The 15758-nt window shown below is 50.0% G+C and overlaps 1 protein-coding gene across 1 annotated transcript in view; it reads right to left on the bottom strand.

Moving 5' to 3' along the window:
* Positions 1–15758, bottom strand: part of LOC145338620 (AMP deaminase 3-like) — a 52826-nt gene that overhangs the window by 13242 nt on the left and 23826 nt on the right. Inside the window, exons 3-10 of the mRNA XM_080182996.1 lie at positions 13446–13611; positions 11433–11646; positions 9235–9364; positions 7614–7808; positions 6927–7058; positions 6012–6175; positions 2185–2311; positions 1498–1658 (exon numbers count right to left, since the gene is read on the bottom strand). Coding sequence (XP_080039122.1) covers positions 1498–1658; positions 2185–2311; positions 6012–6175; positions 6927–7058; positions 7614–7808; positions 9235–9364; positions 11433–11646; positions 13446–13611 — 1289 coding nt within the window. The remainder of the gene's footprint in view (positions 1–1497; positions 1659–2184; positions 2312–6011; positions 6176–6926; positions 7059–7613; positions 7809–9234; positions 9365–11432; positions 11647–13445; positions 13612–15758) is intronic.

Genomic DNA, 15758 nt, shown 5'->3' with positions numbered 1-15758 from the left:
ATGAAAATGACAAACAGCAAGGGTCCTAGAACAAACCCTAAATAACAATCTAGCCAATCTTGGCCACAGACAGTGGACATACATCCACTATCTAAAACAGCACAGTTGAAAGAGTCTATCATCTGGATGCCCATTATGGGACTCAACTTTTCTACCACCAAAACAATGCCTACCTGGTTCTTATCCTTGTCACTGTTGGTTTCCACGTATTTTGTGTCATATGTGGTTTTAAAGACAATTTCTTCTTTTCAGACAGTTTACAATGTAATGTTATGAGGAAATCGCATTGGAAACAGCGATTCACAATCCCTCTAGCAGTCCTTCGATTTAAACATCTTTTATCAGTATCCCATGTGCATCTTCTTTCCCCATTTTCCAATTGGGGATAGCTGTTTGACACTAGGTCTGCTACTGATGTAACTGTCTCTGTTTAAAGGCCTTTGTGTACCATTTGGTCTGGCACACAGTTGAGCCACCATTAACTGTTCTGATCTGGACACTATGGCATTCCAGTCTGCACTGAACAAGATGGCAGGGAAGGATTGTTTCCCGAAAAACTTTTTTAATGATGCTGCCATTTGATCAAAGAGGGGCTCTGGTCCCCTTAATTCTATTCCAGTCATTACCAAAAGAGTATCCATATGTGACAGAATTGCACAGTCCAACAACTTAAAGGCCAATACTGCATCTGGAATCTCCAAATTAAATTTCATTAGATTGTTATGGCCCCTATCAAAATCCATGATATACTCTTCCATGGACTGGTGTCTTGTCTCCTAATCCTGTCAAACATCACCCATCCTTCATATTTTGGCCTTGGAGGGAGTGCAGAGGAGGTTTACTAGGCTGATACCGGAGCTGAGGGGGTTAAGCTATGAGGAGAGGCTGAATAAACTAGGCTTGTACTCGTTAGAGTTTAGAAGAATGAGGGGAGATCTCATTAAGACGTATAAGATGATGAATGGGATGGATAGGATAGAGGTGGAGAGACTCTTCCCGCTCAGAAAGGACAGTAGGACTAGGGGGCACAGCCTCAAGATAAAGGGGGGGGGGGGGGCGGTTTAGAACAGAGTTGAGGAGGAACTTCTTCACTCAAAGGGTGGTGAATCTCTGGAATTCTCTGCCCGTTGAGGTGGTGGAGGCTGCCTCGCTAAATATTTTTAAGACGCGGGTTGATGGGTTTTTGATAAGAGAGGGGATTAAGGGTTATGGGGAGAGAATGGGAATGTGGAACTGAGCCACGACAGATCAGCCATGATCTTATTGAATGGCGGGGCAGGCTCGAGGGGCTAGATGGCCTACTCCTGCTCCTATTTCTTGTGTTCTTATAATTCTCCAACAACTCACCTTGCTGGTAAAACTTATCTGAGTATTGTAGCAGGAACTGTAGCCCTTCTTTATTCAGGGCATCTCCTGTCCAATCGGAAAATACTTTGCTTCTTATCTTGCTCCTCATTGGAAGTGACAAAGCTAATGCCATAATAATAATAATAATACCTGCGCAGGTGATTCAGCACGGTGATGTTGCTGTACATGTAGTATTGATAGTAACTATAGGGCGGGTTCTTCTTAGTGGTCCAGTCAGCCGGGAGAGGGAGCTGGGGGAAGAATCCCTCATCTGTCTTCGACTCGTCATCAACACTGTCGAATGCGGTCACCTGGCAAAGCAGAATGCATGCTGGGTCAGTCATCAGGGTAGACAATCTCAGCCCTGGCCCTCTTAATCTGCAACAAAATATAGATTTCCACACCACACACCCCCCCCCCCCAAACCCACAAGGTCTCAATAACAACCAGTTTACTAGAATCTGACCGCCATCCATTCATGGCACCACACCTCAAGGATAGTTTATCCTTGGAGGGAGATGCCGCACAGATACACCGAGGCTAAGGAGCTAAATAGCTTTGACTTATTTCCCTTGAGTTTAGATATGAAGGGGCTAACTAACCAAAGATAAAGAAAGGGGCTGAGTGGGCTGGTACAGGCAAACTATTTCTCTCTGCTTGTGTAGCTACTGCAGGTCAATCCTGACGGGCTGAATGGCCCCCTTCTGTTCCTGTGTAACAGGCTGGAGAGGAGATGAATGGCCTCCTCCTGTTCCTGTGTAACAGGCTGGAGAAGGGGCTGAATGGCCTTCTCCTGTTGCTGCGTCTGAGTTTATTTGGACAGATTGATATACTCACGTGTTTCAGGAAAAGATGCAGTGACTTGTGCTTCTGGGGCCAAAGGGTTGCCTCAAAGATTGGCCTGAAGAGATTGTCCAACATTTCCTCAAAACTTTTGATCTTATTTAATTTATGGAACACATTGCTGTGGAGACAGAGAGTATGTGTGTGTGAGAGAAGGAGAGAGAGAGAGAGACAGCATGTGTGAGAGAGACAGAGGTCATGTGTGAGAGAGACAGAGAGCGTGAAAGAGAGAGAGAGAGACAGAGCATGAGAGAGAGAGAGACAGAGCATGAGAGAGAGAGCAACAGAGGGTGTGTGAGAGAGAAAGAAAGAAAGACAGAGGGTGTGAGAGACATGGAGGCCAGAGAGAAAATGAGAGAAGCAGAGATAATGAAAGAAAAAGGGAGAGATAAGGACAAAGAGAAAGTGAGAGAGAGAATGGCAGAAAGAGACTTAGAGGGAGAGAAAGAGACAGGAGATACAGAGATTGACAGAAAGAGAGAGAGATGGAAATCAGAGAAGGTAAAGAGAGAGATATAGAGACACAGAGAGAAAGGGAGAGAGGGGGAGTGAGAGAGTTAGAGAAAGAGACAGCGAGAGATACAGATATAGAGTGATAAAGAGAGAGAGTGAAACAGAAACGGAGGAAGAGAGAGATAAGAAACCGAGAGACAGATGATAAAGAGCACAGTGAAAAAGAGAGATACAGGTGGAGACAGGAAAAGAAAGAGATAGAGATAAGGAGAAAGATAGAAGAAGAGGACAGAAAACAGAGAGATGCAGTATGGCAGACCAAGTGATAGAGATAGAGTTAGAGAGAGTGAGATTGTGAAAGAATGAGGGGAGGGAATGGCAAGTAGGGGACACAAGTGAGAGATGTGGAGAAATTGAAGGAGACAACAATGAGTGGATGTGAGTGGGGAGATGGAGTGATGGAGAAAGTGAAAGACAAAGCACATGTGGAAGATAGTGTGAAATAGAAGATTGAGAGAAGATGAGAATGAATGAGAGACCAAAGTTTTGTTAATATTCAATAATCCAGAGCAATTATTTACAAATTAATAGAAATAAAATGTCAGAACTAACAGCAGTTAGATATAGTGGAGAGCTCCCTCTAATGTCAGCATTGTGTGCTCCCAGGACAGGCACAGCACGGGGTTAGATACAGAGTAAAGCTCCCTCTACACTGTCCCCATCAAACACTCCCAGGACAGGTACAGCACGGGGTTAGATACAGAGTAAAGCTCCCTGTACACTGTCCCCCATCAAACACTCCCAGGACAGGTACAGCACAGGGTTAGATACAGAGTAAAGCTCCCTCTACACTGTCCCCATCAAACACTCCCAGGACAGGCACAGCACGGGGTTAGATACAGAGTAAAGCTCCCTCTACACTGTCCCTCATCAAACACTCCCAGGACAGGTACAGCACGGGGTTAGATACAGAGTAAAGCTCCCTCTACACTGTCCCCCCATCAAACACTCCCAGGACAGGTACAGCACGGGGTTAGATACAGAGTAAAGCTCCCTCTACACTGTCCCTCATCAAACACTCCCAGGACAGGTACAGCACGGGGTTAGATACAGAGTAAAGCTCCCTCTACACTGTCCCCCCATCAAACACTCCCAGGACAGGTACAGCACGGGGTTAGATACAGAGTAAAGCTCCCTCTACACTGTCCCCTCATCAAACACTCCCCGGAGAGGAGTAAAATCCATAAATTACCCCCCCCCTCTAAAAAATGCAAAGATATAAACATGCAACTCTGCATAGATGAGACTCCGACTGCACGGTGGCTGCTAAAATCCAAAGGCAGGTCAGGGGAAAATGCAAATTTTTAAGTACTGGACTATCAGGAATAATAGCAGAAACCTTGTTACAGGTTAACTCATTATAACTAACAACAGTGACTGCCTACAAAATGCTAATTTCTCACCAACTATCCCCTCGATGGCCACCCACTAAACAAAAATTATTTTGTTTTCTTTCTCCCTTCTCTGCAAAAAACAGAATCTGACCCAGCAACAGATGCAAAAACCTCCCCAGCTAAGAAAACCCCCCCCCAAAAAAACAAATCTCCGACACACACGCACTGCTTGGACATCCACCCCAGTAGCCCGGAAACACGTAAACACCCAACTTAGCAGCTCCCTCCTCCTAACACACACATCAACAACCAGCTCCCTTCAACCACCTAAAACACGACAGAAGCAGACCATCATGCTTCAGAAAAGAACTAACAGATAATAATATATAAGAAGAAAAAGGCCCAGGAGGCAAGAAGACAAGAAGCCACAGGATAAAGGCAATGCATTGCAGGGTGCAACAAGGGTTGGACGTGAGCCGAAAGAAAATTGGCAGAGCACAAAGAAAAGGGGACATGTCCCCTCTCTGACCAACCCCAAAGATCCCTCCTCCATCTCAACCTCTCCCTTCCCCATTCCCGTAACACTTCAAAGAGCACAGCACAGGAACAGGCCCTTCTGCCCTCCAACCATGCTGCCCGACTGAACTAAAACCCCCTAACCTTCCGGGGACCATATCCCTCTATTCCCATCCTATTCACGTACTTGGCAAGACACCCCTTAAAAATCACTATCGTATCTGCTTCCACTACCTCCCTCCAGTAACGAGTTCCAGGCACTCACTTTGTGTAGAAAATCTGCCTCGTACATCTCCTTTAAACTTTGCCCCTCGCTCCTTAAACCTGTGCCCCCTAAAAATTGATTCTTCCACCTTGGGAAAAAGCTTCTGACTATCCACTTTGTCCATGCCTCTCATAATCTTGTAGACTTCTATCAGGTCGCCCCTCAACCTCCGTCACTCCAGTGAGAACAAACCAAGTTTCTCCAACCTCTCCTCATAGCTAATGCCCTCCACACCACGCAACATCCTGGTAAATCTTTTCTATACCCTCTCCAAAGCCTCCACATCCTTCTGATAGTGTGGCAACCAGAATTGAACACTGTATCCCAAGTGCGGCCTAACTAAGGTTCTGTAAAGCTGCAGCATGACTTGCCAATTTTTAAACTCGGTGTCCCAGTCAGTGAAGGCAAGCATGCCGTGTGCCTTCTTGACTACCTTCTCCACCTGCATTGCCACTTTTAGTGACCTGTGTAGCTGTACACCCAGGTCCTCTTAATGGTTCTGCCATTTACTGTGTATTTCCTAATATATTACTAATCAAACCAGTTACATTTTCCTCCAAATCATTGATATATATTACAAACAGCAAAGGTCCCAGCACTGACCCCTGATCAGTGAACAGCACTTCTATTTCTCACTGTCTCTGTTATTCTCTCTGTCCCTTTCTTTCCCTCTCTGTCTCTTACACTGTTTGCCTTTGCCTGTCCTTTTGTCTTTCTCTGTCATTCTCTCTCTTTCTCTCTCCTACTGTCAGTCTGTCTCTTTGTCTCTGCCTCTCTCCCACTGATCCTCTTTGGGTCTGCTCTTTGACCCCTCACTCTTTCTTTCTCCCTCCATTGTTTATCCAACTTTCCTTCCTCCCAACTATCCTTCTGTTTATCCAACTTTCATTCCAATAACTCAGTCTTCCTCTATCTCCCTCAGTACTTTTCTCTCTTTGAAACTTTCTCCATCGCTCCATTTGTGCCTTGTATCCTCTCACTCTCCATCACAGTCTCACTTGCTCTCTCCATCTCTGTCACCCTCTGGCTACTTACTAACTTCCCTCTCTTTATACTCTCTAGCACGCATTTCATCTGTTCTTCCCTCCCTCCCTTCCTCAATCCATCTGTCCCCCTGTTGGTATCCATCTATCCTTCCACACATCATCCTGAAGCATGGTCCTGTTATCCTGGCATTTCCAGAATCCACTCACTAGATCCTTGGCACTTGAATCATCCAGCGGAGCTTAGGTGAGCAGACTTTCTGGTGAAAGAACCAATCAGCAAGTTCCTTCCATTCAGTTAGGCGACTCCCATAAATCGACAGCCTCAGCTCTGCAAACTGATTGGTCGAGTCATCAAGCGATTCGGCATATTCCTGGACCCAAGGAAGAATTTACATCACAAATGATATTCTCAAGCAAGAGTCACTCAATCACCTCAGAGAGATATCCATATACTGAATGGTGTCTGTCAGTCCCATCTCTCTCTCTCTCACACACAGGGAGATATCTGTACACTGACTGTGTCTGTCAGTCCCCCTCTTTCTCAGGGAGATATCTGTACACTGACTGGTGTCTCTCAGTCCCCTCTCTCCCAGGGAAATACCTGTACACTGACTGGTGTCTCTCAGTCCCCTCTCTCTCAGGAAGATACCTGTACACTGACTGGTGTCTCTCAGTCCCCTCTCTCTCAGGGAGGAATCTGTACACTGACTAGTGTCTCTCAGTCCCCTCTCTCCCAGGGAAATATCTGTACACTGACTGGTGTCTCTCAGTCCCCTCTCTCAGGAAGATATCTGTACACTGACTGGTGTCTCTCAGTTCCCCCTCTCTCTCAGGGAGATACCTGTACACTGACTGGTGTCTCTCAGTCCCCTCTCTCAGGGAGACATCTGTAAACTGACTGGTGTCTCTCAGTCCCCTCTCTCCCAGGGAAATATCTGTACACTGACTGGTGTCTCTCAGTCCCCTCTCTCTCAGGAAGATACCTGTACACTGACTGGTGTCTCTCAGTCCCCTCTCTCTCAGGGAGGAATCTGTACACTGACTGGTGTCTCTCAGTCCCCTCTCTCAGGGAGATACCTGTACACTAGTTGGTGTCTCTCAGTCTGATTATTAAGCCATTACCTTGACCAATTCTGCGAAGTATTCGCCATTGATATAGTTGTTTGTTTTGAGGTACAGGGCACGAAGCTCATTGGCTCCCACAGGATTGTATTTTTCATTGAACCTGTCAAATCTCTGAAAGGTTTCACGATCCTGCAAATGGGAAGTTCAGAAGTGAGTGAGAAAAATTGGGAAATATTTCAGTGTTGTGTCTGACATTGGGTAGAGTGTGGTTGTAATGACCTCAGCCAGGTCCATGAGATTGGCCTGTTGAAGTACGAGCTCTCTGATTGCTGCAGAGGGTCTCACCTCTAGCACTGTGGATTCAGACAGTGTGTCTGAAACATGGACAGCGATGGAGTCAAGCTTATAAACAGAGAATCTGGTGAACGGACACCAGTCTCTGAGGAGTTATTTCAGTGTGATCAGACTAACACAGCACGAGGCCAGGAATGGAGCCTGGGCCTTTCCTGCTGTATGTGTGGGCCTCTCAGTATCTCACCAACTGTGATCAGGTGAACTGAGCATTAGGCCAGGATGAAGGCCTGGGTCTTCCTGCTCTGTGTGTGTGGGGCTGTCATTTCCACACAGGCTGTGATCAGGCTAACTGAGTACTAGGCCTGGAATGGAGTCTGAGTCTTTCCTGGCTTTTGTGGGTTATTTAGGGCAGGTTGATATTTCACCACCTGCAGTTTAAGCCACACTCACTGCACGCATGTTGAGAGCATCAATGTCCAGGTTTTCTGGAGTCAGGTTGAGGCACTGAAACAGCTGGCCAAGTGTTGTCTTCTTTCCATCAATTTCCTGCACCACTCGCCCGGAGTCCCTCTTGTACGTCTTACAAATGAACTCCAGGAACTTTTTCTGATTCATGCAGGCTGCTGCATGGATGTGTGTGTCTACCTGTTGGGTATGAAAAGGGAGCATTAGGAGTTGGGAAATGTTGGCGGCGGAGGGAAAAGTGTGTGTGTGAGAGAGAGAGAGGCAAGAATGGAGAGAAATGCTGAGACAACAAGCAAGAGAAAGAGTGAAGGAGAGACAGAGAGGGAGACAGAGATGCAGATCCAGAGAGAGAGAGACAGAGACAAGACCCAGACAGACATGGAGAAAGACACAGATAGAGGCATAGAGAGAAAGAGAGATGGACAATGTGAAAGATACTGAGAGAGAAGATGGAAAGAGACAAAGATAGAACGCGAGAGAGAGAGAGAGAACTGAGAGGGACAAAGACAGAGACATTGAGCAAAACCAACTAGACAGACAGAAAGAGAGAGAGACAGAGAGAGAGAGACAGTGACATGGACCAGAATTTTACTGCCCCATTCGAAGTGAATGAGGGGCGGAACTTGGAAAGGTTGTATATACACACACACACACACATGAGCGAGAGGGACACACACACACACAGCGAGGGGGGACATGGGGGAGGCTCACGCGTGGGAAAGTCAGGGGGGCTGGTGTGTAGGAGGTTGGGGGATGATCACGCGGGGGAGATCAAGGGGTGCTCGCGGGCGGGAAGGTGGAGGAGGGGGTTTAGCTCGTGGGGGGGGGGCCTTGCGTGCTGGGAAGTTGAGGGGGGCTCACGCATGGGGAGGTCGGGGGGGGCTCGTGTGCAGGTAGATCGAGGGGGGCTCAGGCGCAGGGAGGTCGCGTGGGGTGGGTGAGGGGAGGGATACAGGCGCAGGATGGGTAAGGAGGGGGTTTTGCGCGCAGGATGGGTGAGGAGAGGGGGGGACTCGCACGCAGGGAGAGGTTGAGATGGGCCTGCATATGAAGAGGGCAAGGGGGGCCCGCGTGCGGGGAGGTCAATGGGGAGGCTGGCATGCTGGAAGGGTGGGGGACTCGCGCACGCGGGGAGGTCAAGGGGGGGGGAACTCACGCGCTGGCAGGTCGACAGAGGGGCTGGCATGCTGGGAGGGTGGGGGACTAGCACGTGGGGAGGTCGGGGGTGTGCCTGTCCGCAGGGAGGTCAGGGGTGCCCGTGCCAGCGCGGGGAGGTCGGGGGGCTTGCCTGCGCGCAGTGAGGTCAAGCTCGCACACGGGGAGGGGGGGGGGTGGGGCTCATGTGCTGGGAGGTCAACAGGGGGGCTTGCACACAGAGAAGTTGACGGAGAGAAAGAGAGAGATGCTGAGAGAGTGAGAGTGTAATGAAGGAAGTCACAGTGTGAGAAGGATCGAGCATAATTCACTTTCTCCAGGGTTTTATTTCTATCGAGCTCAGTGTGTTCTCGGACCCCCATACTGTTACTCTCCTTCCTTTCCCCCTGAGCCTAGAGTCCACTAAACATTGTCCCCAGACCCCACCCTCCCACCATCACTGAGTGCTCACCTTTGCCACATTGTAAAAGTCACTGTGTGAGGCCACCTGCAGATCAATAAACTCCTTCTTCTCATTCACCAGGAGGTGCAGGTGGAACTTGGAACTGAGAATCTTCAATCTCTGACTGCAATAGGTCTTCCTGTCAGTGGGAACAAAATCCAGATTACACAGCATCCCAACGGAGCAACGATAAGGGAGGGAGGTGTGGGGAGCGAGGGGGGGGGATGGGGAGCGAGGGGGGGATGGGGAGCGAGGGGGGGATGGGGAGCGAGGGGGGGATGGGGAGGTAGTGAATGGGGGGAGCGAGAGGGGGAGAGAAAGATAGAGAAGGAGCAAGAGAGAGCAGGGAGCAAGGGGCTAGCGAAAGAAAGAGAGATGGGGGGGGGAATGAGGGGGGTCAGTGAAAGAGAGAGAGAGAATGGGGAGCGAGAGAGAGGGGGGAGCAAGAGAAAGGGAGTGCGTGAGAGAGAGAGAGAGACGCAGGAGCGACGCAGCAGGCGGGCTGGGGGGAGAGGGAGGTGGGCGGGGGGGGAGAGGGAGGTGGGCGGGATGGGGGGGGAGAGAGAGAGGCATGTGGGCCGGGGGGGGGGCACGTAGACGGAGGTGGGGAAGCGGGAGACAGAGAGGCAGGCGAGCCAGGGCCGGGGGGAGAGAGAGATGCAGGCGGGGTGGGAGGGGAGAGAGACGATGAGAGTGAGAGCAAGGGTGACAGAGGGAGAGTGAGTGACACGATGGCACAGTGGTTAGCATTGCTGCCTCACAGTGCCAAGGGCCTGGGCTCAATTCCAGCCTCAGGCGACTGTCTGTGCGTTCCCCCGTGTATGCATGGATTTCCTCCGGTTTCCTCAAGACACTCCAAACATGTGCAGGTTAGGTGGATTAGCCATGGTAAAGATATGGGGGTAGAGTGGCGGGCATGGGTAAGATACTCCTTCAGAGAGTCAGTGCGGACTTGATGGGCTGAATGGTCTTCTACACTGTTGGGATTTTGTGAAGAGAGGGAATGACAGAGAGGTGGCAATGAGAATGAAAGGGACTGTGAGCAAGAAAGAGAGTAACAGAGGAAGAGAGAGAGAGAGGTGAGAATGAGAGCAAGGTGGGAGTGAGTGAAATGGACAGAGATGGGAGAGGGGGAGAGAGTGAGAAAGAGGGAGAGGACATAGAAGAGAGAGGGAGAATGAGTTGGGGGGGAGAGAGGAGGAGAAGGGAGGGAGGAAAGAGGGAAAGCGGGAAGGAAATAGAGAGAATGAGAGTGTGGGTAAAGGAGAGTGAGGAGGAGAGACACAAAGATAGTTTGTGAAATGGCAATGTTAAAACAGTGGGCAAAGGTCTTGTAAATGAAATATAATGAGGGAAAAACATGAAATTGTCCAGTTTGTCTGGAAGAATAAAGAAGCTTACTATCTAAATGAGAGATTACAAAATTCTGAGGAGCAGAAGGATCTGGTCGTCCTAGTGCATGAATCACAAGAGGCCAGTATACAGGGACAGCAAGTAATGAGGAAAGCTAATAGAATGTTATTTATTGGTTACAAAAGTGGGGAGATGATGGTTCAGTTGGTGAGACCACATCTGGAGTATCGTGTACAATGTTGGTCTCCTTATTTAAGGGAAGATGTAAATGTGTCGAGAGCAGTTCAGAGAAGGTTTACCAGACTCATACCAGGAACGGGTGGGTTGTCTGATGAGGGAAGGTTGGAGAGGTTTAGGATTGTATCCACTGGAGTTTAGAAGGGTAAGAGGCGACTTGATTGAAAGATCCTGAGGGGGTATTAACAGGGTGGATGTGGAGAGAACGTTTCCAAAGGGAGAATCCAGAACTCGGGATCACTGTTTAAAAATAAGGGGTCACCAATTGGAGATGGAGATGGGGGAATTTTTTTCTCTTGGAGGGGGCTGAGTCTCTGGAACGTTCTTCCTCAAAAGGCAGAGGAAGCAGAGTCTGTGGATATTTTAAGTCAGAGTGAGAGAGGTTCTTGATGAGCAAGGAGGTGAAAGGTTATCGGGGGGGAGGGTAGGCAGGAATGTGGATTCAGGTTACAATCAGACAAGTTGTGAATGGGACAGCAGGCTCGAAGGGCTGAGTGGCCTGCCCCTTGATGGTATGAGACGAGGGAAACAAAGCAGAGGAAGAAGGTGAGAATTGTGTGAATTCTTGGATTGCCAGGATATGTTCCTTGTTCAAAAGGCAGCGAGAAGTTACTTACAGAGGCCCATTGGAGATGATGGCCAGCAGAGTTTTCAGATCCTCCTTGTATTCCGAAAGATCCGGATAGTGCAGCTTTCCCGGCGTGTACAGATTCCCAGCGGAATCCAGCAGGGTGATGATTCCATTCCGTATCTCAAAGCTGTAGGGCAGGTCTTCAGGAATATCCTCCGTAGACAGAGCCTGCAACATGTCCTCAGGATAACAGGTGAACTCTGGGAGGAGATGGGAAGGAGCAGGTCAGGCAGTATGTGGGAAAATGGGAAACCCGGGACTCTGTCTCCAAGGAGCCCCCTGACCCTCACTCACTGGGGGACCTGAGTCCCAGAATTTAATATCTCAGCCAGAAAGCACTCCCTCAGCACTGACCCTCTGACACTGCAGCACTCCCTCAGCACTGACCCCCTGACAGTGCGGCGCTCCCTCAGCACTGACCCCCTGACAGTGCGGCGCTCCCTCAGCACTGACCCTCTGACAGTGCGGCGCTCCCTCAGCACTGACCCCCTGACAGTGCGGCGCTCCCTCAGCACTGACCCCCTGACAGTGCGGCGCTCCCTCAGCACTGACCCTCTGACAGTGCGGCGCTCCCTCAGCACTGACCCCCTGACAGTGCGGCGCTCCCTCAGCACTGACCCCCTGACAGTGCGGCGCTCCCTCAGCACTGACCCCCTGACAGTGCGGCGCTCCCTCAGCACTGACCCCCTGACAGTGCGGCGCTCCCTCAGCACTGACCCTCTGACAGTGCGGCGCTCCCTCAGCACTGACCCTCTGACAGTGCGGCGCTCCCTCAGCACTGACCCTCTGACAGTGCGGCGCTCCCTCAGCACTGACCCTCTGACAGTGCGGCGCTCCCTCAGCACTGACCCTCTGACAGTGCGGCGCTCCCTCAGCACTGACCCTCTGACAGTGCGGCGCTCCCTCAGCACTGACCCTCTGACAGTGCGGCGCTCCCTCAGCACTGACCCTCTGACAGTGCGGCGCTCCCTCAGCACTGACCCTCTGACAGTGCGGCGCTCCCTCAGCACTGACCCTCTGACAGTGCGGCGCTCCCTCAGCACTGACCCTCTGACAGTGCGGCGCTCCCTCAGCACTGACCCTCTGACAGTGCGGCGCTCCCTCAGCACTGACCCTCTGACAGTGCGGCGCTCCCTCAGCACTGACCCTCTGACAGTGCGGCGCTCCCTCAGCACTGACCCTCTGACAGTGCGGCGCTCCCTCAGCACTGACCCTCTGACAGTGCGGCGCTCCCTCAGCACTGACCCTCTGACAGTGCGGCGCTCCCTCAAAATTAGATACAGCATAGAGCTCCTACACCATTACCTTAATATTGTGTCCCCCATTTTAGGCCCAGTGTGACCATTGAGAGCTCCCAGAACAGATACAGCATGGGGTTAGATACAGAATAAAACTCCCTCTACACTGTCCCCATCAAAAACTCCCAGGAGAGATACAGCACGGGGTTAGATACAGAGTAAAGCTCCCTCTACACTGTCCCCATCAAACACTCCCAGGACAGGTACAGCACGGGGTTAGATACAGAGTAAAGCTCCCTCTACACTGTCCCCCATCAAACACTCCCAGGACAGGTACAGCACGGGGTTAGATAGAGAGTAAAGCTCTCTCTACACTGTCCCCCAATCAAACACTCCCAGGACAGGTACAGCACGGGGTTAGATATAGAGTAAAGCTCCCTCTACACTGTCCCCCAATCAAACACTCCCAGGACAGGTACAGCACGGGGTTAGATACAGAGTAAAGCTCCCTCTACACTGTCCCCCCATCAAACACTCCCAGGACAGGTACAGCACGGGGTTAGATACAGAGTAAAGCTCCCTCTATCTACACTGTCCCCCCATCAAACACTCCCAGGACAGAGACAGCACGGGGTTAGATACAATGTACCATTCCCTCTACATTACCCTCACAGTGTGGCTTCCCATATTTTTTACTCAGTGTCAGGCTCTTTTGGCTGTTTTTATTCAGTTCTTTTCCAGCCCTGATTGCACAGCAGTACCTGGTTGTATATCCTGCTCAACGCTCCAGGGCTCCCCGCTGACAGTGCGGAGGACCTGGGCTGTCCTCCGGGGGAATCGCTGTAAAGAGCGGCGCATATACTTCTCCCGTGTCTCCAGTGCCGTCAGCAACTTCTGCAGAATGGGCTGCAGGTCTGAGCTGGCAATCTGCGGGTCAGAGATAGAGTGGCAGAATGATACAGATTGCACTGAGACAGAGACAGTGTGAGAAGGAGGGGAGGGAGGCAGAGAAAGGGGGAGAGAGACAGTGTGAGAAGGAGGGGAGGGAGGCAGAGAAAGGGGGAGAGAGACAGTGTGAGAAACAGGGGAGGGAGGCAGAGAAAGCTGGAGAGAGAGAGAAAGGAAAGAGAAGGAGTTAGAGAGGGACATGGAATGATACAGACTGCACTGAGAGAAAGGGGAAGAATGAGAGGGGAGGGAGGGAGAAGGAGATAGCGAGACAAAATGTGACACACTGCACTTAGGGAAATGGTTAAACAGGAAGAAGGAAGGTAGGAGAAAAAGAAAGAGGGGGAGAAAGAGAAAAGGGATGAGAAGGAAGTCGAGAGTGAGATGGAACGAGGCAGCGTGATGGCACAGTGGTTAGCACTGCTGCCTTAGCACCAGGGACCTGGATTTGATTCTCAGCTTGGGTCCCCATTCTGTGCGGTGTCTGAACATTCTCCCCGTGTCTGTGTGGGTTTCCTCCGGGTGCTCCAGTTTCCTCCCACAGTCCAAAGATGTGTGGGTTAGCTGAATTGGTCATACTAAATTGTCTTGGAATGCATAGGTTAGAGGGATTAGTGGGGTAAAATATGTGGGATTACCAGGATATGGCCTGGGTGGGATTGTTGTTGGTGCAAACCAGATGGGTTGCATGGCCTCCTGCACCGTAGTGATTCTATGAGACAGGCTGCACTGAGGGTGAAATGGAGAGTAGGGGGAGTGAGGGAAAGAAAGAGTCCGAGGAGGAGGCACAGAGAGAGAGAGAGAACCTTCATGGAGAAGGAGAAAAAGAAAGAGATGCAGGGATTTACAGGATACAAGAGCGTGACGCGAGGGGTTGGATGCAAACGACAGCCCAGGTTTATTGTGCAGCTAGGACCTGTACAAAAGCTTGATCTAGACTGAGGCAAAGCCCAGGAAACAACCGATACTGCCACAGGCTATCACATGACCAAGCAACAAAAACCCACAAATATCACATCCCTCCCCCTTCAAAGGTTCCATAACAACAAATAACCATCATCATTAATGTGTATATACAAGGGCAGCAATGTATTATTACACAGTAATAATAGTTAACAGGTCAGACAATAGACACAAGATTGGTGTCTATTCCAAACTGGTTGCCTGTGCACTCCAGTGGTTTAACTGTTCTCAACCTTAGAGGTTTTCTCCAGACCCACAGAGGATTTCTCTACCATGGAAAGCTTAACAGTCTCATTTTCAGAAGGAGGATGAGCAGAAGTAAGTGATCCTTCTGTAGTCTGAAGGGAGGTGATGGCCTAGTGATACTATCACTACCAATCTAGAAGCTCAGCTAATGCCCTAGAGACCTGGGTTTGAATCCTGCCAAGGCAGATGGTGGAATTTGAATTTGATTTTAAAAAAACCTGGAACTACTGATAATCATGAAACTCTTGTTGGAAAAACCCAGCTGGTTCCTTTAGGGAAGGAAATCTGTCGTCCTTACCCTGTCCTGGCCTACATGTCAGAATAGGGCATCCTGAAACCCATTGTACAAAGAACCCCCAGCTTTTGTCGCGACACTACGGACTTCCTACTGAAACTCAGCACACATGGAGCAGTTGAACCAGGGACACTCCTCGTCACAATGGATGTCTCAGCGCTCTACACCAACATCCCCCACGACGATGGCATTGCTGCGACTGCATCAGTACTCAATGCTGACAACTGCCAGTTTCCAGATGCAATTTTACAACTCATCCGCTTTATCCTGGACCACAATGTCTTCACCTTCAACAACCAGTTTTTCATCCAGACACATGGAACAGCCATGGGGACCAAATTTGCGCCTCAATATGCCAACATCTTCATGCACAGGTTCGAACAAGACTTCTTCACTGCACAGAATCTTCAACCGATGCTGTACACTAGATACATCGATGACATTTTCTTCCTCTGGCCTCATGGTGAACAATCACTGAAACAACTATATGATGATATCAACAAATTCCACCCCACCATCAGACTCACCATGGACTATTCCCCAGAATCAGTTGCATTCTTGGACACACGCATCTCCATTCAGGACGGTCACCTCAGCACCTCACTGTACCGCAAGCCCACAG

The sequence above is a fragment of the Carcharhinus amblyrhynchos genome, unplaced genomic scaffold (genome assembly GCF_965287045.1).
Source record: "Carcharhinus amblyrhynchos unplaced genomic scaffold, sCarAmb.v2.hapA chromosome_111, whole genome shotgun sequence".
Classification (NCBI taxonomy): Eukaryota; Metazoa; Chordata; class Chondrichthyes; order Carcharhiniformes; family Carcharhinidae; genus Carcharhinus; species Carcharhinus amblyrhynchos.
Note: the sequence above shows the minus strand (reverse complement) of the source record. Positions and strands in the feature narration are given on the sequence as shown.